Below are 22,512 nucleotides of genomic sequence, written 5' to 3'. Positions count from 1 at the left end.
CTTCCTCTTTTTCGTTTTCTTTTTGTTGTTATCATCATCATCATCATCATCATCATTTAACTTATTATTTAAATACTTTTCTCTCTCTTTTTCCTGTTCATGCCCTTTCTCACCCTTTTGCCTATCCCCTCCACCCTCTCCTTTTGTTCTTTCCCTCTCTTATACCTTTCCCCTTAATACTTTATATTTTGTTCTCTCTCTCTTTTTTTCTCTATCTTTTGTTCTTTCCTTCGTTTACCCCTGTCCCTTTTTTCTATTTTCTTTCTCTTTCTTTCTGTTCCTCTTTCTCTCTCTCTTGTTCTCTCACACTCTCACCCTTTCCCCTGTTCTCTTCTCCCCTCGCTCTCTCTCTCTTGTGCCCGTGATTCCCCTGCTTAGTGAGCATGATATTTTTCCTTATGACATGACCTTACAATTTTCTTTGATATTCATTAAAGTGTAAATAATAATAATAATAATAATAATATTCTCCGTTCATATAGCGCTCAATACATCGATACGACAATGTGCCTAAGCGCTTTACAGTTGTTATTATTCAATGAGAACAAATGTGCACAGTAATTCTAGAGCACAACTTTAACAGTAGACATAAACGACAAATAGATGAGCAGAAATAACAATTGAGAGAATATGAATAAAAAGTTGTTATTTATGTTCCATCACATCTGAAAGCATAGAATCCTCCCTCATATGATTATGTATATATGATACTAATAAAGTTACATGAAAATAAGGTCAGATTGAAAATTATATAATTTAAACTCTTTTAACACGCCTGATGGTGTGTTTCTGGGTGCCATGGTATCGCCCTAGCAGTCAATAGGTAAATCAGCGTTGTTCAACCTACTCGACACTTGAAAACTAGGAATGGCGCGAGAGAATGTTGAAATAAACTTCAATTTCGTGTAAAAAAAAATACTAGAAACCGCTATTTATTTAATGAGGATATAACATTGTTAAGACACTAAATGTATTGTCCTCGTTCGCTGCGTTCACATGTAGAAATTCAAAAAAAGATGATTACAGGCAGTGAAGTGCATGACTACCTCCATATTTAGGCATTAAGGTGCTAGAATATCTATTTGACAGCGAGATGCCCGAATATTTTCACTTTTCTAGCAGCAAGATGCCCAAATATATCTTTTTATACTTTTTTATATAAAAATAACATTGTGTATGATGCTCGTTTGCTTCAGTCGCTGGGACGACTTAGATCAGAATGATTCTTGGAAGCAAGATTCCCGAATGTCCTCATTTTCATGTATCGAGGTGATCGTATATAATTTTTTTTGTATTAATATTTTCGGCAGAGAGGTGCAAGCATACATATTTTTAATAACAAAACAAACTCTGTTCTAGTAAAATAACATTGTTGACCAAACTACAAATGTCATTCTTTTATGCTCGCTCGCCTCGCTCGGCCGCGTTTTTTCAATTAAAAAAATACATAAACAAGTGTGTCCGTATGAGTGTACATGATACTTGACGAGTACCAAGATGATGTAAAATGAATCTTCAGTACTGAATTCGGGGTTAGGATGACGCAAAACTTTTTATTTCTTTAAAGGATGAACAATGCTGAGCTAAATCATATTTATTTTACCCAATAGAGAGCAAGGATAAAAACATCCAAATTACGACGTTACGTAATACATAGTATAGAATTAATACTGATATAATATGAACTAAAAAATAAAGCATATATAACAAAGTTAGTTGCTTAAAAATATATATTTGATATAGACTTGACTAGTTACACATTAAGTATATATTTGAGTAAAGCACAAATGTTTTTTTCAAAACAAAACAACTACCATCATACTTTAAATGATATATGAGATACTGCATAACAGCAATATATCATTTTTATATGTTATTCAAATCAAATAGAAAACTGAGACCAGGTACAGGTGACGCATAATCTCGAGATAAGTAATTCTATTTTCTGTCAGTGTGGATGGGTATCGCGCATGTTATAAAGCAATTTCGCTTAAAAAGACCGCTCTGTGCATTCTTATATTGAAATATTGCAAGAAAGATATTTGAAATTTAGACCAAACTGTCATGACACATGGGTGTAGTTCTATATATAACCATTTCACTGTACTTTTTTATTCTGTGTTTGTGATTTTTTTTCCAGAAATATTTGATCAACTTCTTCTCATTTTGATGATTTCAGAACCTAAAAATACAAAACTTCTTTTGTGTACCCTTCTTAAATGTTTCCTTCACATTGCATTCGCATGACCAGAATCCAATATTGTCTTAAAGCAACTGGGCTTTGACAACTGAATTCTCTTGATATTGCAGATAAAATCACCCGGCTCCAGTATGCATTTGGTAACATACTTTAGTAACACATTCAAGATCAGATACCAAATGGGACCAACATGAAAAATACATGCCTTGGTATTTTGAAGCGTTAAATACGTAAGTAATATTTATGTTGTTTATAAATAATGTACATGATTCATATAATTTTTTTAAAACAGATTTTGTAACCCACAGTTTTCTGTAACAGCGGTAGGACTACCGAAGTAGCATATTCCTGATTTTATGAAGCTGAGAAAAGAAAGGGAAACTTAGAATAAACCCTGTGTTCAGAGGCAGAGGGACCATAACCCTGTGTTATAAAGAATATGAATTAACGCCTTTCTGCCTCCGAACATGCATCATTATTTCTTTTCCTCATGATTATTACATTCTATACCGTATATTGTTTATATAATTTATGGTATCAGTATAATTGTCTACAATCAAAATACCATTTATTACAGAACACAGAGACAAATCAAACAAATATGAATGGAGCAAAAATTGGCAAATACAAACTCCATCTTCTTTAAAAAATATGTTTCCTTTATATATTTAGATATAAGATTTAATTACACATTTTACATGGATTAATGGAGATAAACCATGAAGTGGGAATTTACTTCCCTTTTTCCTATTATTTGCAGCTTAACAATATCTTTACGTGTTTTCACTTTTTTCAAAATTAGTACGAATCATTACAATTTTATTGGAAATTAATCTACCTTAAGCCATATGTTATATCTAACTAAATACGTTCTTCAATTTTTCGCACACAGTTAATTCCTGTTTTCTCTTCCATCGGAATGTGATATTGTCATCAGCTCGTAAGATGCAGGCTTCTAGTATCTTCAGCAGTGCCACGTGTCTCTCTTTGATCATCTCATGGTTATCCTTCGTGTAGTTCTCAATGAAGAAGACACTGCTTCTAGGCATACCTGCGAGGATGATTTCATGTAGGATCTTATCTTTATCGGCTACGCTGTCTCCGAAGGTTAAAACCATGATTGGATACGCGCCTGTAGAATTAAAAAGAAAAGGAACATGATCGCAGCAACAATCCAAAAGTAAATTCAAGGGACAACTGGAATACCTTATTATAATTCCCAAAGGAACAACTTAAATACCTTATTATAATTCCAATAGAAATTACGTTATACTTCGTTGTTTTTGTAAATCTAATAGAGTGGTGTAGAAGGCCAATGGAATTGCCTTGGCTTGATTCTTTGAAAGCTGTTGGTCGTATAAAAAAGAAGAAAAACGTCATCTTTGAAAACTGAAATGAGTAGCGATTCTAGATGAGAGCTGGGGGATAGGAGGGAGGGGGGGGGGGAGTTCCCTACCCCTAGAAAATATCGAGGCATATGGTGAAAATGTATGTAAGAACCATTAAGCCTCCTAGCCCCCCCCCCTCCTCCTCACCCCATCACCAAAAAAGTTCTAGCACCATTCCTTGTTGCTGAAGCCAGGTGCAGTTTTCAAGGCCGATGCCAACTATTCAATTGAAAAATGACCCTTTTTTTCTCCCAATTTTATCTACTTGGGCGGTGGTTGGGCGAATTTTGGTCTGTAACTTATTCATTGTTATTAAATTGTTTCGATTCTAAATGCGATATCATTTAACATTCATGTAAATCATAATGGAGATATTCGTAATGATACTTACCAAATCTTTTCTTAGTTGCGTCTATGAGGATGCTTAGGAATTCCATGCAAGGCAATGTTCCAGTGACAACGCTGGATACATGAAAGAATAAGAAACACGAAGGAGAGAATAACATCATCATGCAAAAGCACGGAAGCAACCAGAGCGCATGAGCAAAAACCGGAACGATATTGTCTTTTGGGAAACACATCATTGCTACGCGCCCCTAGTTTGAAACGAAGTCTTACATCACAGATCTTCTTAGCTTTGTACTTACAACAAATCACTTACATCATAGACAACGGGGTCAACACCATCACCATCATCATTCTTCTTATTACGTATGAGTTAGTAGTATCATATATCAAGTCAGGCACGTACGCAGGGGGGGGGGGGGGTGGGGATCGAACCCCCCTCAAATTTGTTTCATGTGTGTAATTTTGACGAACCCTCCTAATAAATTGTTTAAAAAAAAAAAAAATTAAAAAAAGAAAATATGCTAAAGGGTTGCTTTAAAAAAATGCGACCTAACCACCCCCCCCCCCGACCGGATGAAATATCGGCCGGCCAAATGTTTCCAATTTTCAGGACCCCGCCCCCAACAAAAAAGTGTTCTTACACCGGGGGGGGGGGGGGGTAGGGGGGAGGGGGGGGGGGGAGGGTGGAGGGGGAGGAGTAAACTGCCGTGGGTCTTCCCAGCTCTTTTACAATTCTTGGATTAGGCTGCAGTCTGATTTGCTGAGGGCGGCTGCATATTGAGAGAAGGGTCGACGCGATCGAGGGCGTTGACGACCTAGATTATGGGATTCTGTCGTTATTTTGTGTAGAGGGTGATCTTCACCAGCAAGGGATTTGTTTGTCAGCTTGTCTGTCGGATGCACTCGGAGTAGCCTTGGTGGTGCGATTCCTGCAAGGACTGGAAGGAGATCTGTGGTTGTAGGGCGGAGACATCCACTGATGAGCCGCATGGTGTCACTTAGTGCACAGTCCAGCTTTCTGGTGTGGGTACTCTTGCACCACGCATGGTGTCACTTAGTGCACAGTCCAGCTTTCTGGTGTGGGTACTCTTGCACCACGCTACCACGCTTGTGCAGCATATTCAGCAGCACTGAAAACCAGTGCTAGTGCTCCTGTGCGAAAGGGTGGATGTTGATGCACCCAATGATGTACCAGCCAACCGGCGCAACAAGTTGTTCCGTGCTGGGATTTTCGCACGTAGGGCTTCGAGGTGCGGTTTGTAGGTCATCATCATCACCATCATCATCATCACCATCATCATCATCATCATCACCATCATCATCATCATCATCACAATCTTCATTGTTGTTATTAGTATTATTAAGGTAGGTCTACAATACCTGTACTTGAAGACAAAGATGGGACAGTCTATCTTCTCAGTCCTATGCCGCCTATTCGGAGCAATTCCCCTAGTGCCACCTGTCAACACAAATAAAGTTACCCGTTTGAAGAGAGTTTATCTCATACAATGATTTATCTATATACCTTTTAACTGCCTTTAAAGAGCCCGTTTCTTACTCTCTACACTGATGTTCCAATTACAATGATTATGTAATCATGGAGTGTACAATGAATCGGAATATATAGTGGCCAGGTCTAATCTAAATGAAATATTTCCATGATAGCAAACTGCATTTCATTGTCGACAGTTTCTTTTAAGCCTCGGTCACAAATGCCATTCCGAACTGCTACGAACGCCGTACGAACGATTTTCAGACAATGTAAATTCGGGAAAACAATGGAAAAACAGGGAGATTCGTACGAAATAATCGTTCGTACGAACCTTTGTGACCGTCACTTTATTTTGGGGATAGAATGTGTTTTGAGTCATGCTGAGCTGGCCTGTTTGCCATTATTTCGTTAAGAGTGATTTGTTCTGTCGTGATTCCCTGAGTGTACTTTTTAAGGATTAAATGTGCGATGGATTGGATACTTAAACACATTGGTAATTTAAAAATAAACCGACTAAAATACTTTTCATCTTCCAAATAAAGGTTAAAAACAACTTGGCACCAGTTGAATGGAATCTGAACATTGCTCCAAAGTATTTTTTATTATTCAAAGAATAGGGGAATTTATCTCTGTAGCTGAGAAAATTACTTTGTTAAATGTGCATTTCCAAAATAAATGAGCCCTATCATGGATGAATAAAGATTGTATGCCTTCTTTGCGAAGGTCTGTGTACCTATTATTGGTGGAAAATGCACTCACCATACAAGAGCTTAGTATTCCGCTTGTTATATACTTACTAATCTCGGCCATGACGTCAGATAGTCTGCGAGCACTGAAATCAAAGATGCCTCGAGTGTCAACGGTGGTCACGTGATCAGTCAATTTCATGAAGCCTCTGAACACAGTCTCCCCTCCTACCCCGAAGTTTTGACCCTCGGCATAGACTTGCTTCCAGGTACCTTGCCGATGATTATAAAGAGCGCAATGAGCAAAGTAAAACTGAAAAGGCTGAGCTAGCAATAAATTGCAATATTTCTTTAAGTGCCAGTAATGCATTAACAAACTTCTTGTGAAAAAACATTACACAGGATAATGTGTAGGTATATTTTACCCTATTTGGGGTAGAACTTCATCCTCTAAAAATGCATTTTCGTTTGAACTCAAAGGTTTGTGAAATTTGTCCGAACTGTTTGACAGTGTATATGAAATAGGGATGGGATTTGGGGCTGGTAATCGATGGAGCCTAATTTAATTAAATTTATCTGAATTTACAGCATATTTCTTAATTACTGAATTTCTGAACTAAAATAATTTCAACTAGACTTTAATTCGTCACAGACGAATTAGGTGATACGTATGATAATGGTCTACATAACGAATAATGCATTACACGATATATTATTTTGTAAACTGCTTCTCCCATTCATATGCTTCTCCCATTATGATCTATTCATATGTCAAGATTAAATTGTGTCTCCTTGATCATCATGGATCTAGGGAAGATAGATTGAAACAATATATGACCTTCGACCCTGTGCAGTAACCAGATACACATTTGACTCTAATTTACATCATGAAGAACACCTTTTGACGATTTTTATCTTATTCAAAGAAATGAAAATGTAATTGATAAATGATTATCATCATTATGATAATGATGATCATGATGATCATGATCATGATCATGAGCGCGATCATGACAGCTTATTGAAAAAATGAGGGTTGATTTAGATAGCATATAGTCTCAGCTACAACATACTAAAAAATCAACAAAATCCAAGCCGAAATAACGGCGATATTGCTCGCAAAAGACAGGAATGTAGACTCCAGATTTTAGAAAAAGTCATCTCCCATAGGGATTACACGCAAAAAGTAATGGATTAAGTGAAAATAGGGTAATAATAAAGTAAAAAGGGTTATTTATGACATTATTTGCGAATCTACGTGTTTAAATAATCAAAGGAGATGGTACAGTGAAGGTCAAAAGGAAAAAAAAGTGAGGAAAAAAAAGTGTTGGAGACACCCGGACTCGAACCAGGGATCTCGAGGTTGGAAGTCAAGTGCGTTACCGATATACCAAAACATCTCCCATAGCGATTACACGTAAACGGGAAATGGAATTCAGAAATCCTACTTTGCAAGTGAAATATGAGCTTGATCCTGGCATCTAATCGAAAAATAAAAGGCACACTTTTGATAGCTCATTGTCTCAGCTACAACATATCCAAAGCTCAGCGAAAACAAAGCTAACACAACGGAGATTTTGCTCGCGAAAGACAGGAGTGTAGGATCCAGTTTTGAGAAAAAGTCATGTCCCATAGAGAATACACGCAAAATGCGAAAAATTGACATGCCTCCTTCAATCGCAAAAATACACCCTGATACTTTTGTCAAAAATAAAAATTGTGAATATTACATTTGTAGAAAATTGTCTCAGCTAGAACATATCAAAATTAAAAAGAAAATTGATCCACATTTACAGAGATACAATCAATTTTCCAAAAATATGCTGACGTCATAATATGCAAATTGAATTTTTGAGTTTGGAGGCCATTATGATGACGTCATGAGTTAATTGAGGATAAAATGAGACATGAAATCATATCTCCGACTCATAATCTATCCAAATATGAAAAAATATTAGGAGTTTCTATCTATTCTAAAGAGTTACAATGAATTTTATGTAGGCATGTTTTTGCCCATGTATTGTGGATAAAGATAACGTAAATCCGCGCGTGCTGTCAACTTTGACGGACGCTCGTTGCGTAAATAAAAGGTGAACAAATTATCAAAATGCTTGGAAAAATGTACCGAATATGATGACAGAAAAAAAATCGGCGATTCTATGTTGCAAAATGCCAGTACGCGCGAAAACGCGCGCGCATGCGCGTGTGCGTAATTTTTTTATCAAATGCTCCATATGGCCTGAAACGTATGCAAAAAAAATTTGGGATGATTTAGAGCATTTTAAATTTTTGCGCGCGCGTAAACGCGCGGACGAACGCGCACGCGCGCATTTGCGCACTTTTATTGACCTCAACTTGACCGGACGGATATTTATCTTAATCGTGATAATTATGAATGAGAAATACTTTTCCGTCATGAAGATATGATCATTAGTTGATTTTCACAAAATGGCGCCTGGATGACGTCACGATAATTTTGACTCTCTAAAAAGTCATGCAGTTCTAAGTTAGACTAAGATCTATCATCATAGCAAGTTTCATGATAATGGCTTTATTCAGTCTTGAGATATCCTGCGAACAAATTCGAGGAAGAATAATAATAAATAAATAAATAAATAAATAAATAATAAAAATCTTGACGAAATCAAAAGGTGATACGTCTACGTACGTATCACCTAATAAAGTACAAGTATACGATTTTTTTCTCGATTAATTCAACTATGTAAGTCTACTTATTACCAATGCCCTTACATTGGAAATACAGACGTACCAGTATTGAAGTATTGTTGCTGTTCAACTGGTTGGAAGTTTTACCAAATGGTTCTAATGGCTCAGCTAGACCAGTTGAATTATAACTGGCCTGGATCAACTGGATCATTTAGCCCATTTCAATTTCCAGGGTTACCAGTTGGCATTAAATGGATCATCAACTGGACCAGTTGCAACTAGCTTTCTCTTCTGGGATGTTTGCACCCCCCCCCCCCCACCCAACCCCCTCTAATCCCAAACTGCTTCCGGCGCGCCTGGACGTAATTATGGAAGATCCAAGACACGATGTTCAGAAACGGGATGAGAACGTCATTATTTTGGTTCATAACATTTGTAACATTTGCGTAATTATTGGGTTGAACGCGGGTTACAGTAACATACTTCCTCTTCGACGTAAATTTCACGTGAATGAAGAACATGATTCATCTCAAGTCAGCCTCGTAAAATTCACGTGAATTTCACGCAGATAATTTGACTAAAACTATCACTAACGCTTCACGTGTTTCTGTGACGCGATAATTTCGTGTATGAAGATGTAATTTCATAACCAAACAAACACGGGAGTATTAGGTTTACAAACCATGGTCTCCAAGGTAGGGATAATCACGTTATTATAATGGTGATATTGCAGTGACAATTGCGTGATTTAGTGTACGTGTGTTTCAAGTTACCTAATGCAATAAACGTATTAACACATTTACGTAAATGTCCGGTGTTTGAAGAACGTAACTCTCCTCAAGTCGATACCTTGACATTGACGTGATTTTCACGTGATTTTGTTTATTGGGTTTATACATGAAGAAGTCTATGTTAACAATTAGATTCGGACTTCAGCGTCATTTCCTCAATTCTAACAATGTCTACATCATTAAGCATGAAGATTTTTCTAATTCGACGAGAGTTTTTAAGTGTTTTTCAGCAATGAAAAGGTTACGTCGTGGTATTACCCTCGGCACGCCTCGGGCAATAGCACGATTTTACCTCCCCTCGAGCGTATAAAAACAACTATGTCTCTCAAAGTAGTCATTATTACTATAATATTAGGCTTCCTGTGAGTAATTTCACTTTGAGAAGCAATCTCGGGTCGCACCCAGGAAAATATCAAGATTGCGTGCTCGATCTTGTATATAAAAACAAGTAAGAACAAGTCTTGGAACCGGCGGGATTTGAACCAGCCATCTACCCTTGTCTGGCGGCGACTCTACACACCAAGAAAAAATGGTGCGAGTATGCACCTTTAGGGGTGCAAACCGATGCAACACTAGCAGCACCTTTAGGGGTTAAATCCTGCACCCTTTAAAAGGGTGCCAGAATGAACCTTTTATGGGACATGTTAGTACCCTAAATGGTTAAATCCTGCACCTTTAGGGGTGAAAACCGGTGCAACACTAGCAGCACCTTTATGGGTTGAATCCTGCACCCTTTAAGAGGGTGCCAGAATGCACCTTTTAGGAGACATGTTAGTACCCTTAATGGTTGAATCCTGCTCCAGTAGGGGTGCAAACCGATGCAATAGCAGCACCTTTAGGGGTTCAATCCTGCATTTTTTCAAAGGTGCAATCCTGCACCCATCATCGAGGAATACTCCTAAAATTTGCTCGTACACGAATACATATTAACCATGCATGATGTTTCTTGGTTAGTAATCATATTATCAATATATATATTGCTAAGACGTTAATGTAATTGTAACATGATCAGACAAAATAATATATTGGTTAATGATTGCCGAAAGAAAATACAAATCACAAAATTGATGTGCTTTGTCATAATTTGCTTAACAAATCATGATAAATGTATTTTTATGTGAACACGTGGAAAGTAATCATGAAAATGCCTGCAATATGCAAACTTTTATTTTGCACAATTTTTTGGTCGATAGGGTTCATTTTGGTGGGAAGGGTGCAAAATCTTATATTGCACCCTTTTTTAACCCTTTTTCCTTCAATAGGGTTCATTTTTATGTAAAGGGTGCAAACTCTTATGTTGCACCCTGTTTTCTTAGAGTGTACCACCTAGCCATCACTGGTCCATGGCACATGTATGAAAAACTAGAAAGCAATACCTCAGCTTTCATATTTATGACTTATTGATATCTTTCAGTCCACCATTATGACAATAGGCTAGCTACTCCCAAACTTCATGTGAGTATTTACATTTTCTTACTGGGCGCAAGCAGAAATTTCTTTACAAATTATTACATTATTTTGTTTTCGCACCTGTTAAGCTGAAGTGGAGTGAGTTGAGCAATGTACTTTTGCCTGAACACGTGACACCGAAGACACCCAGTCTGATCTTAGGTGGCCTCTTGAATTCATCACTCACACCTCTTAAGGTCCATTCTCCTGGCCGATAGTTTATGATTTTCCCTCGTAGTTGGCGAATTTGAGTTTCGAGATGAAGTTGCCTGGTGAGATCATCATCCAAACCACATCTCTTTAGTAGCGGTTGCGCTCGCTTTCTTGAAGGAACTCCGTTTAGCATACAGAAGAAAAAAAATGGGCATTTCAGCTTTGAAAAAATGCACGGGTGATTGTCAACAAAACGGAGTTAAGTCTTTTGTTAATTTCGTTTGTTGATACGGCAGGCAGCCAGTGAAAACGAATTCGTTTAATCAAATTATGGAAATGCAAGCACTACTTTAAACAAACAGAACTTTGTAATTCCTAACTCATTTTTCCTTATTGAGGTGTCATATGAAAGGGCAGAAACTCAACAGTCTAGAAATGTGATTTTCTGTTAGAAATTCAGATATCGTCCGCCAAAGGACTTTTTGTTTTCCTCTCTTCAAATTGATTTTAATCACTCATGCGTGAAATATGCATTATTATGAGTTGCATCAAATGAAAGAGGAGGATCTAAGCTTTCCAAATATGTGTAATTTATCAATTATAATTGTGCTAAAGTTATGATAAAATATCGATAATTCTTTTTATCTGGGACGCACTGTATATATATCATACAAACATTATTTTCATAAATCAGTGTCTTAATAATCACAGTAAAAAAAGAAAATACAATATGAAATATTGTCATATTCCCTTTTAAAGTGTCTAAATAATCAAAATATACGGAAAAACAGAATGACAAAACAAGGCATGGCAGGGAAGACAAAATAAAACAAAGCTACACAATACACACATTAGAAGGAGCGAGAGAGGGATAGAGAGAGAGAGGGTTAAACAGGGGAGACGTGGGAGGTCTTCGTAGAAGACATGTATTGTTGTATTAATTTTCGGTTTAAACCCTCTACTAAGACTATAATACCTTGGTTTATATTTATAATTGAATGACACACGCCCTTAAGACTAAAACAACAACAACGAATCTCTACTTAAACTGGATCTGAAAGAGAGTTCCAAAGTTTTAAACCTTAAAATACAAATGATTTAGTTCTTGTTTTAGTAGATTAAAAAGCCCGGCAGACCTAGTAGGATAATGATGAATATTGTCAAGAAAATATTTGAGTCGTCTGCATAAAGAATAAAAGATAAAACCTCCGAAGACTTCCAGAAATCGTTGATATAAACCAGAAAAAAAGTGGACCCAAAATAGAATCTTACGGAACAACACAACTGATATATTTCATATTGGCAATAGAAACATCATGCTGCCTATTGTGAAGGTAGTGGTAGTTCCCGAACCGCTCCAAGGCTTTTCCTCTGATTTCATAATAACTGGGTTTGTACAAAAGTAGGTCTTCCCATATCCTGGACGTTTAACCCGTGGGAGACATGAATTGCTGTATTAATTTCTTTTTATTTAAATTGGATCTGAAAGAAAGTTTCAAAGTTTTTAGCCTGAAAATACAAATGATTTATTTGAGAGCAAAGTTTTTGTTTTGGTAGATGAAAAAGCCCGGCAGACCTAGTAAGATAATGATAAATATTGACAAGAAAAGATTTGTGTCGTCTGCATAAAGAATAAAGAATAAAAGATAAAACCTCCGAAGACTTACAGAAGTCGTTGATATAAACCAGAAAAAGAAGCGGACCCGAAATAGAACCTTATATGGAACAGCACAACTTACATCTTTCGTATTTAATAGACAGGGCATTGGCAAAATAAACATTCTGCTGCCTATTGTGAAGGTAGTGGTAGTTCCTGAACCACTCCAAGGCTATTCCTCTGATTTCATAATAACTGGGTTTGTATAAAAGTAAATGATGACTACTAGTATCGAAAGCCTCGGAAAATCTTATTAATCATGGTCAACAACGCCTAAGTAGTGCTGTGTTTTTCACGAAACCCAAACTACAACTGGTATAATAATTCATGTGTTTCCAGGAACTTCGATGTACGTGTAAAAACAGGTTCTACGGCCATTTAATAAGAAAGAAGCGAGAAAAAGGAATTTGGGGACAAACATCAACTCACACTTTTGATACCTCGTGCACACGCATTATAGTATAAGTGTTCTAATACATCGTATAAGGAAACCAATAAAAGATTTAAAAATTGCAACGATACGAATAGCTTCTAATCTATGGCAGTTTATGTTCAGCATAAAGACATTCTTGTTCTTGCGTGATTCTGCTAGCCCATCTCCTTCCAAAGAAAGAAAGAAAAGAAATGAGTACAATATGACTTTGTCCTTACTCTTTTCAGTCGTTTCTGCTTTGTTGACGAGCCTACACAGTCCACAGATTGCGATTACAATGAGCACGAGTAAGATTGGTAAGATACTTTTCTCTTCATCTGAAAGGATTTATAAAAAAAACTAATTCGAAATTTATCGTTCGTATTTTCAGTGAAAGCCCTACAACAAGGGGGCAATATAGTTTTTGGACATTGAATATGATTCCTTTTCTTAATTCAGCGTGAACAGGGAAATGGCAACAATTCATTTTGATGGAAAGGATTAGATCAGTAGAGAACCTGGATATCGCAAAGTAGCGAGAAATGTTGAAAACTCACGAGCGTGATAGATTCAAAGTGGCCGAGAAAGATTAAAAAGGTTGGCGAGAGAAATAACTGGGGTTTAGACTTTAGCTAATAAAGGGGGTACCAAAAAGTATTTGACGACTGTCAGTAAAAGAAAGGAGATAAAGAGTCTTATAAGATTGGGATTGGGAAAGTACTTGTTAGCTATTTCTCTTTACCCACTTATCTTTTTGTGTCATATCTCTCTTGCTTTCTATTCATCTCCATCCTCTTCTATTCGCCTTTCCATTTTTGTAAAACCCTTTCATTCATTATTTCTTGATAAGATTCCTATCCTTTATTTACATTTGCTTCTGGAAATGTATAACTTTGCCTCAGATTCGAAACAAAATCCTTGATTTTAGCTCATGCTGCAATCATAATCATAAACCTTTAGATCAGTCGGGAATCCCATGACTTTTACAAGTCAATCGCGTGTTTGATTATCAAAATATTTATGATTGGGATTAAGAAATGTCAAAAACTGTCGGCCATATCGTTTTAAACAGTTCCAAATCTGTAACGGTCGGCATACCTTCATCTTACGGCGAAAAATATACATCGCTTACATATATATTGGTGGTAGCTTCTAATTGGGCAAATCTAGAAGGAAGTCAAGAATGTCCATGTTGTGACGGCATGTCCAAATCATGAATATGTATGTATCTTAAGTGTATCGCTCGCGCGTACGTACTTGCAGATGAGACCATGCGTAAAAGGGCCACCTGCGGGGTTTGCTCAGTTAAATCAGGGAGAAAATCTCACCATTATTATAGAGATATCGACTGCTCTGAGAGGCCTGGCTGTTTTGTAGGCTTAAGGGAACGCGCACCCATCCTACAATGACCCTGAGGCGTGCCTGGGTCATGGATATTGGATATTGGATACCCAAGAGGTAAATGGTGAAATAAAGCTTACTAAGATACAAATTAGTTTAATAAATATATCAGAGAACGCATTACCATATATTTTCTTAGGATTGTAACGTTTTGTTTGTGTTCAACTACCCCTTCCCTACACACAGTGACGTAGCGTGGGCTCAGTCATCGGGTTGGGCGGGGGGGGGGGGGGGGGAGGAGGACACCAGTGTTAGTCTACGAGATCAAAGTTTTTACCCCCCCCCTTTTTTTTTAGTCACTGCACCATTTCCGAAGTTAAAATGTTTTGCGTCAACTCAATCAAAATTATCATAACATTCAGAGAATTGGTTTTCCTCCATAACAGAGATAATAATTTTCACTGGTTGATGAAACCACTACAGAGTCAGGTCTTTAAAAGTTGTATTATCTTGTGATTTTTATACTAAAATTTGTTGATCATGTACAGCTTAAACATAAAAATATCATTAGTGTCAGAATCACTCACAAACTTCGGCATATTTTATGTTACAACCCGAACAAATGTATTCCTGAATTTCTTATATTTAAGCTGATGAAGTTATTGAAACCAGTTTAGTATACTTTCAACAATCAAGACACATGTTGATTTGACTTAGGTTTAATGAACTCGTACATCACGGATCTTAAGTTGATTTTCTCCATGTGTAACTGCCCAGCTACAACTAATGCACACTATCAGAATCAGCTTTACCTCTGGTCCTGCAGTCTCTTCCTGTATACGATGCAGGACATCGGCAGACATACCAAGGTCCTGAGTTAGATTCTATGCAAGTTGCTCCATTCAGACAAGGACTAGAGGAACAGCTAAGTACTGTTAGGGGAAACACGTGTGAAAAAAATGATTATCTGTCGTAGTTTAGAAAAAATTGCTAATGTATGTTTTATGTTTACAAGATAATATTGCCCATGTAACACCCAATTATCTTAACATTGTTAGTAACGAAATTCTTCAGAGGATTTGTCTAAATTTTATTGCAATCTGAAAATTCTTCGAAATTTTCCGACAAAATGTAACTAATGGATTTATCCGAAATCCCTTCGTCATGAATAGTCCGTTGCTACAACATCAACGCTTTACAACTCTTCTTTTTAGTCACAACACCCTTCTGGAGTTAACATCTTCTGCGTAATTCCTCAAAGAGGATTGGTTTTCATTCATGGCAGAGATGATAATTCCACTGGTTGATTAATCCATTACATAGTTAGGTGTTTAAGAATTGTATTATCTTGTGAATTTCACACTACCATTTGTTGCTCATGTATAGCTTAAGGATAAAATTCAGTTCTGGTAAAAGAAAAAGAATTCTCACAGAATCAAATGAAACTTACGCTGAATGTTCAAGATTACAAATAAATGTCATTTGCCAAATAATTTTGGTAGAAAATGTATACAGGCTGAGTAATGAGCATAGAAAGATAAGGATATCAAGGTAAGTAACCCCGACAACATTTGTGTAGTCCCATATACATCTTTCTGTGTACAGTGATTGTTACTTTACCAAGACTGGGCCAAATTGATTATGATTTGTATGACTCCAGAACCTTGCAGTACACACCAATACTAACATGCTAAATGATCAACTTTTTCTGATCCATTCCACACCTTTTCTTTCACAATGCAATCGCATGACCAGAACTCAACTTTATCTTTAAACATAAAAAAAATCATCAGTGACAGAATCACTCAGAAACTTCGGCATATTTTTTGTTACAACCTGAAAATGCACTCCTGAAGCTGACAAAGTAATTGAAACCTAGTTTTCTACTTTCAACAACCATGACACATGCTGACAATGACATCGGTTAAATGAATTCGTACAGAAAGGCAAAAATGGGGATTTTCTCCATGTTGAAATCCCAGCTATAACTAATGCACAATATCAGAGTCAGCCTTACCTCTGGTTTCGCAGGCTGTTCCTGTATACCGTTCAGAACAGTGGCAGAAATACCCAGGTCCCAAGCTAGATTCAATGCAAATTGCTCTATTCAGACAAGGATTAGACGAACAGCTCAGTACTGTTAAGGAAACACGTGTGAAAGAAATGATTATCCGTCGTAGTTTAGAAGAGATAGCTGATGTATGTTTTATATTTACCAGATAACATTGCCCATCTAAGACTCAATTATCTTAACAGTGTTAGTAACGAATGTCATCAGAGGATTTTTCATAATTTGTATTTGAATCTCAAAATCCTTCGAAATTTTCCGACAAATGTACTAAATGAAACTTGTAAACAATCTTTCCGTCATGAATTTTCTTTTGCTCGACGCTTTTTTAATTCGTGCGGGTATAGTCGAAATCTGTAATTTGTCATGCGACTATGTCCAGTATGGAACAGCCCAGGTACGACTAATACATCATGCAACAAATGACTAGTCACATTAGTACAAATTTTACCTCTAGTTCCGCAGTCTATCCCTGTATACGGTGCAGGGCAGATGCAAGAATACCTAGGTCCCGAGCTAGATTCCATGCAAGTTGCCCCATTCAGACAAGGATTAGACGAACAGCTTGGTACTATTCATGATACACGTGTGAACGAAATGATTATTCAATTCAATTTTTCAATTTATTTTATTTTCACATTCTGAAAAAAATCACAATAACAAACATTTACAATACAAAGTCAATTCAAACAGAAAACACAACAGAACAGAAGAATCAAAATGTGGGGGGACAAACAAAGGCCAAAGGCCTATCAAAGGCTTGTCCCCAAACTATATAAATAATTAAATATAAATTAAGCGGTACAACAGGAAGAGAGAAAAAAAAACAAGGCAAACGTACCACTTTGCAGACTCAGAGGGTGTATGACTGAATAAGATTAAATTTATATATTCTTTTAAAACTAGATAAGGAAGGGCGGTTCTTTATATCCGACCCAAGGCTATTCCACAATTTAGGACCACTAATTTTGATTGTGGTACGGGAAAATTCATACTTATATTTTGGAATTCGAATGTGGTTGGACTGTTTAGTAGAGTATGGTACAAAAGAACAATTTACGGGTAAACAATCATTTAAAAACATTGGCAGCAGACCGTGCAAGTATGAGAACATAAAACTGGCTAATTGCAACTTGTGTATATCTTGTACTTCCAACTGTTTATCCATCGTAATTCAGCGAAATGGGGGTGAATAGCTGATGTATGCGATAATTTACAACATAATATTGCCCATGTAAGACTCAATCATCTTAGCAATGACAGTAATGAAATTCATCAGAGGATTATTCATAATTTTTATTTAACTCTCAAAATTCTTCGAAATTTCCTACAAAATAATGTAATTAATGAAACTGGTTCAAATTCCTTCGTCGTGAATTATCTGTTGCTCATAGCTTTTTTTAATTCGTGTGGGTAAAGTCGAAATCTGTAATTTGTCATTCGACCTCGTCCAATATGGAACAGCCTAGCTACAACTAATACAACATGCAACATAGTACAAATTTTACCTCTAGTTCCGCAGTCTATCCCTGTATAAGGTGCAGGGCAGAGGCAAGTATACCCAGATCCCGATCTAGATTCCATGCAAGTTGCTCCATTCAGACAAGGGTTAGACGAACAGCTCGGTACTATTCATGATACACGTGTGAAAGAATGCGTAAAAAACTGGTATGTAGGCATATATTAATATATAAATCATATTTATGTGCAATGGTTTAAGACCACGTGGAATTATGTTGGCGTCTCTATCCATTGTCTCATGGGACAATTACACACATGTGTATTTTATAGGGGTCCATATCATCAGAGTAGCGCTAGAATCCCCCTTTATTTCCTTGCAAAGGTAGGAATTGCTTGACATATTTTCTGTAATGCAGCATCAAGATTTAAAAAAAAATTGCCTCAAAGACCCCCCCCCCCAAGAAAGTGCCCTTTTTTGGTTAATCTATCCCCCCCCCCCCCACTTTGAAAGACGCTCCGCCGCCCCTGTATATATGATTGCAGTTATGTTTTAGACTTATTTTGTCAGTATTGCTTGTCAGAAACAACCCATTCACTTTACAATGAATCGAATTACCTTTTGACAGTTTTCCAAAAATGCAGTATCATTAAACAACTCTAATGATTACCATCTAGCATTATTATTTTAAATGAATCATATTTCCCGTGCAGTTTGACCTATATATTTTATTTGATATAATTTTTCTCATAGCCTCAATATATCCACAACTGAAAACTAATTAGTCGCCCTCTATAGATAGAAATGATGAATACCGACAATAAGTTCAAAGGTGCCTATATGCGGCGCGAGCTCTTTGTGTGTGTGTGTGTGTGTGTATTTGGTTTTTACAGACGTGTATCAATCAGATATGATTATTTACGTCTGGGGACCGACCTTTAAACGTCACCATCCGAAAGACGTGAATCAGTTTCGAACCTGCGTCCTCGGCTGAATCAGTTTGTAACTTCCACTGTTAGCTGGATTACAGGCGCACGCCACAACGCCTAGTGGGAAAGCCCACTTCTATTTATAGGATGCACAAACTGCATTATATTCACATACGAACAAATAAAGTGTGTGTTTAGCATTGTAATCACATTTGTATTAATGTGTACACTTGAATATAGACTCAGTACTTTTGATCAAAGTTATTCGCACTTCTTTCGACAATTGGGAAATTGGTACAGAACTGCACGCATAATGCTCGATAATCACTTAGTGCAACTCTTACAACATATTTCATTTGAAGGTAATTTGTAACTTTGCCTCGGATCCATAACAAAGTGTTCGATTTAGCTCATGCTGCAATCATAATTATAAACTCACGGTTATTTAAAGGAAATACAAAGTTCTGGTTTGGGGTCATTAATTTGGTTCAAATGAACATATTAAAAGCATATGCGATCCTACAACATTTAGTAATCGTTGTCGCGGTTGAAATCGAGTCTAAAGTTATGAAATTGTAAATAAAAAACTCTTTATGTTGTATAGCTCCCTCTCTAGGTTAAGATATGAATTAGCTATAAAAAAATGTTTCTTGACTAAAGTCGACAGACTAGCTAATACCACAACTACATATTCTGAGATTGCTATGGTCGCAGCTACCATTGTAGGCCATAGGCGCTATTTGAAATTTATCCATATTTATCGGGAGCGCAGCTAAATTTGAATATTCAATTTTTATCAAAAAAAGAAGTGATTAAGGGGCTAAATTTTCTAGCGCTTATAATACATCAAAATGGGCATCTATATATATCAAAATTGTAAAGAATCACAATCCACCCAATTTTCAAAATTTCCCAAAAATTCGTATTTTACCTTTAAGATAATTTAAGGAAATTAAACGCGATTGAAATGTTCTTATTTCATGGAGATGAAAGAAACGGTAACGACAAAATAATTTTCCAGAGGCTTTGTTAGATTCTAACCCCCTGGCTATGAGTATGTGGGCGATGAGTAGCGTTGTAATGTTACTCTCCCAGAGAGTCTTCCAGACTACACATCACACAGCTACACAATGATCATGAAAAGTAGACCAACAACATTAGATATACCGTTACTTCAGATCTACAGTGTGAGTCAAACAAAAGTTTACACCTAGAAAATTGCTAATTATTTTAAAAATCACCTATGAACAGTAATTATTATACATCTTATGAAAAGAGTGTTTTATCCCAAATCATTGGTATCATTTTTGTGTGGTATATGTTCACGCTTGGATGAACAGGAAGTATTGTTTGCGAGAGTGCAAAAATCGACTTGCGTCAAAGTTGCTTATGTGATGTTTGAATAAAACAATTGGGATTTTGGTATTAATTCGGTCTTTGCAGATCCAAATAACATCTTTAACAGATTGAATCATGCCGAACATATCAAATATCAAATATAAAATATCAACGAACGTTTGTGCGCGCGTGTATGTATGTGTGTGACTTTTCTTCTGCAAAAACCATATGCAATGCATTTCATTTGATACATTCAATTCTGTAAAGCGCAAATATCTCAATCATAATGATGCGGATACATAATAATACTCACCATTGGCAATAAAACCCCAAATTATTACTCAAGAGATTCCGATGATAATGTTCCTTACATTTATTATCGCCATGACGTGATATACGGAGCTGCGATCTTTTCTACAGTCTACGATTAGGAATTAGTATCGTCTTCAAAGAGGATCATTTGATTCGGTTATAGAGAGAAAAGAGTCTAGCACAAAGTAAAGACGTGTGCTTTTCTTCATAACAGAGATAATAATTTTCACTGGTTGATGAAACCATTACAGAGTTAGGTGTTTAAAAGTTGTACTATCTTGTGATTTTTATACTAAAATTTGTTGATCATGTACAGCTTAAACATAAAAATATCATCAGTGTCAGAATCACTCACAGACTTCGGCATATTTTGTGTTAAAACCCGAACAAATGCATTCCTAAATTTCTTACATTCAAGCTGATGAAGTTATTGAAACCTGCTATATATACATTTAACAATCAAGTCACATGTTGATTTGAATTAGGTTTAATGAACTCGTACAGCACGGATCTTCAGATGACTTTCTCCATGTGTAATTGCCCAGCTACAACTAATGCACAATATCAGAATCAGCTTTACCTCTGGTTCCGCAGTCTCGTCCTGTATACGGTGCAGGGCAGAGGCAAGTATACCCAGATCCCGAGCTAGATTCCATGCAAGTTGCTCCATTCAGACAAGGACTAGAAGAACACCTAAGTACTGTTAAGGAAACACGTGTGAACGAAATGATTATCCATCGTAATTCAGCGAAATGGGGGTGGATGGGTCGGGGGGGGGGGGGAATAGCTGATGTATGCAATAATTTACAACATAATATTTCCCATGTAAAACTTAATCATCTTAGCAATGACAGTAACGAAATTCATCCGAGGATTTTTCATAACTTGTATTTAAATCTCAACATTTTTCGAAATTTCCGACAAAATAATGTAATTAATGAAAATGGTGTGAATTTCTTCGTCGTGAATTATCTGTTGCTCATAGCTTTTTTTTATTCGTGTGGGCACGGTCGAAATCTGTAATTCGTCATTCGACCATGGCCAATGCGGAACAGCCCAGCTACAACTAATACAACATGCAACAATTATCTGGTCGCATTAGTAAAAATCCTACCTCTGGTTCCGCAGTCTATCCCTGTATACGGTGCAGGGCAGAGGCAAGTAAACCCAGATCTCGAGCTAGATTCCATGCAAGTTGCTCCATTCAGACAAGGGTGAGACGAACAGTTCGGTACTATTCATGATACACGTGTGAAAGAATGCATATAAACTGGTATGTAGGTATATATTAATATATAGATCATATTTATTTGCAATGGTTTACGACCACGTGGAATTATGTTGGTACCTTTATCCATTGTCTCATGGGATGATTACACAAGTATGTATTTTATAGGGGTCCATGTCATCAGAGTAGCGCTAGGATCCCCTTTATTTCCTTGCAAAGGTAGGAATTGCTTGACATATTTTCTGTATGCAGAATCAAGATAAACAAAAAAAAATCGCCTCAAAGAATCCCCCAAGAAAGTGCCCCTTTTAGTTAATCTACCCCCCCCCTCCACTTTGAAAGACGCTCAGCCGCCCCGGTATATATGATTGCAGTTATGTTTTAGACTTATTTTGGTCAGTATTGCTTGTCAGAAACAACCCATTCACTTTACAATGAATAGACAAATCTTTGGACAGTTTTCCAAAAATGCAGTATCATTAAACATAACTCTTATGATTACCGTCTAGCATTATTATTTTTAATGAATCATATTTCCGTGCAGTGTGACCTATATATTTGTATTTGATATCAATGTTCTCATAGCCTCAATAT

General features: G+C 36.7%; 1 protein-coding gene across 1 annotated transcript; it reads right to left on the bottom strand.

The window, feature by feature from the left end:
- Nucleotides 1-539: 539 nt before the first annotated feature.
- Nucleotides 540-11,353, bottom strand: LOC105444212. Its single transcript, XM_030977483.1, has 5 exons — nucleotides 11,103-11,353; nucleotides 6,226-6,387; nucleotides 5,317-5,395; nucleotides 3,980-4,050; nucleotides 540-3,332 (listed from the first exon to the last, which is right to left on the bottom strand). The coding sequence occupies exons 2-5, from the start codon at nucleotides 6,314-6,316 to the stop codon at nucleotides 3,058-3,060; spliced, it is 516 nt and encodes a 171-aa protein (XP_030833343.1). The 5' UTR covers nucleotides 6,317-6,387; nucleotides 11,103-11,353; the 3' UTR covers nucleotides 540-3,057.
- Between the last annotated feature and the right edge of the window lie 11,159 nt (nucleotides 11,354-22,512).

Source organism: Strongylocentrotus purpuratus, unplaced genomic scaffold, assembly GCF_000002235.5.
Source record: "Strongylocentrotus purpuratus isolate Spur 01 unplaced genomic scaffold, Spur_5.0 spur5_scaffold_1, whole genome shotgun sequence".
Taxonomy (NCBI): domain Eukaryota; kingdom Metazoa; phylum Echinodermata; class Echinoidea; order Camarodonta; family Strongylocentrotidae; genus Strongylocentrotus; species Strongylocentrotus purpuratus.
This window is presented reverse-complemented; position numbering and strand designations above follow the sequence as displayed.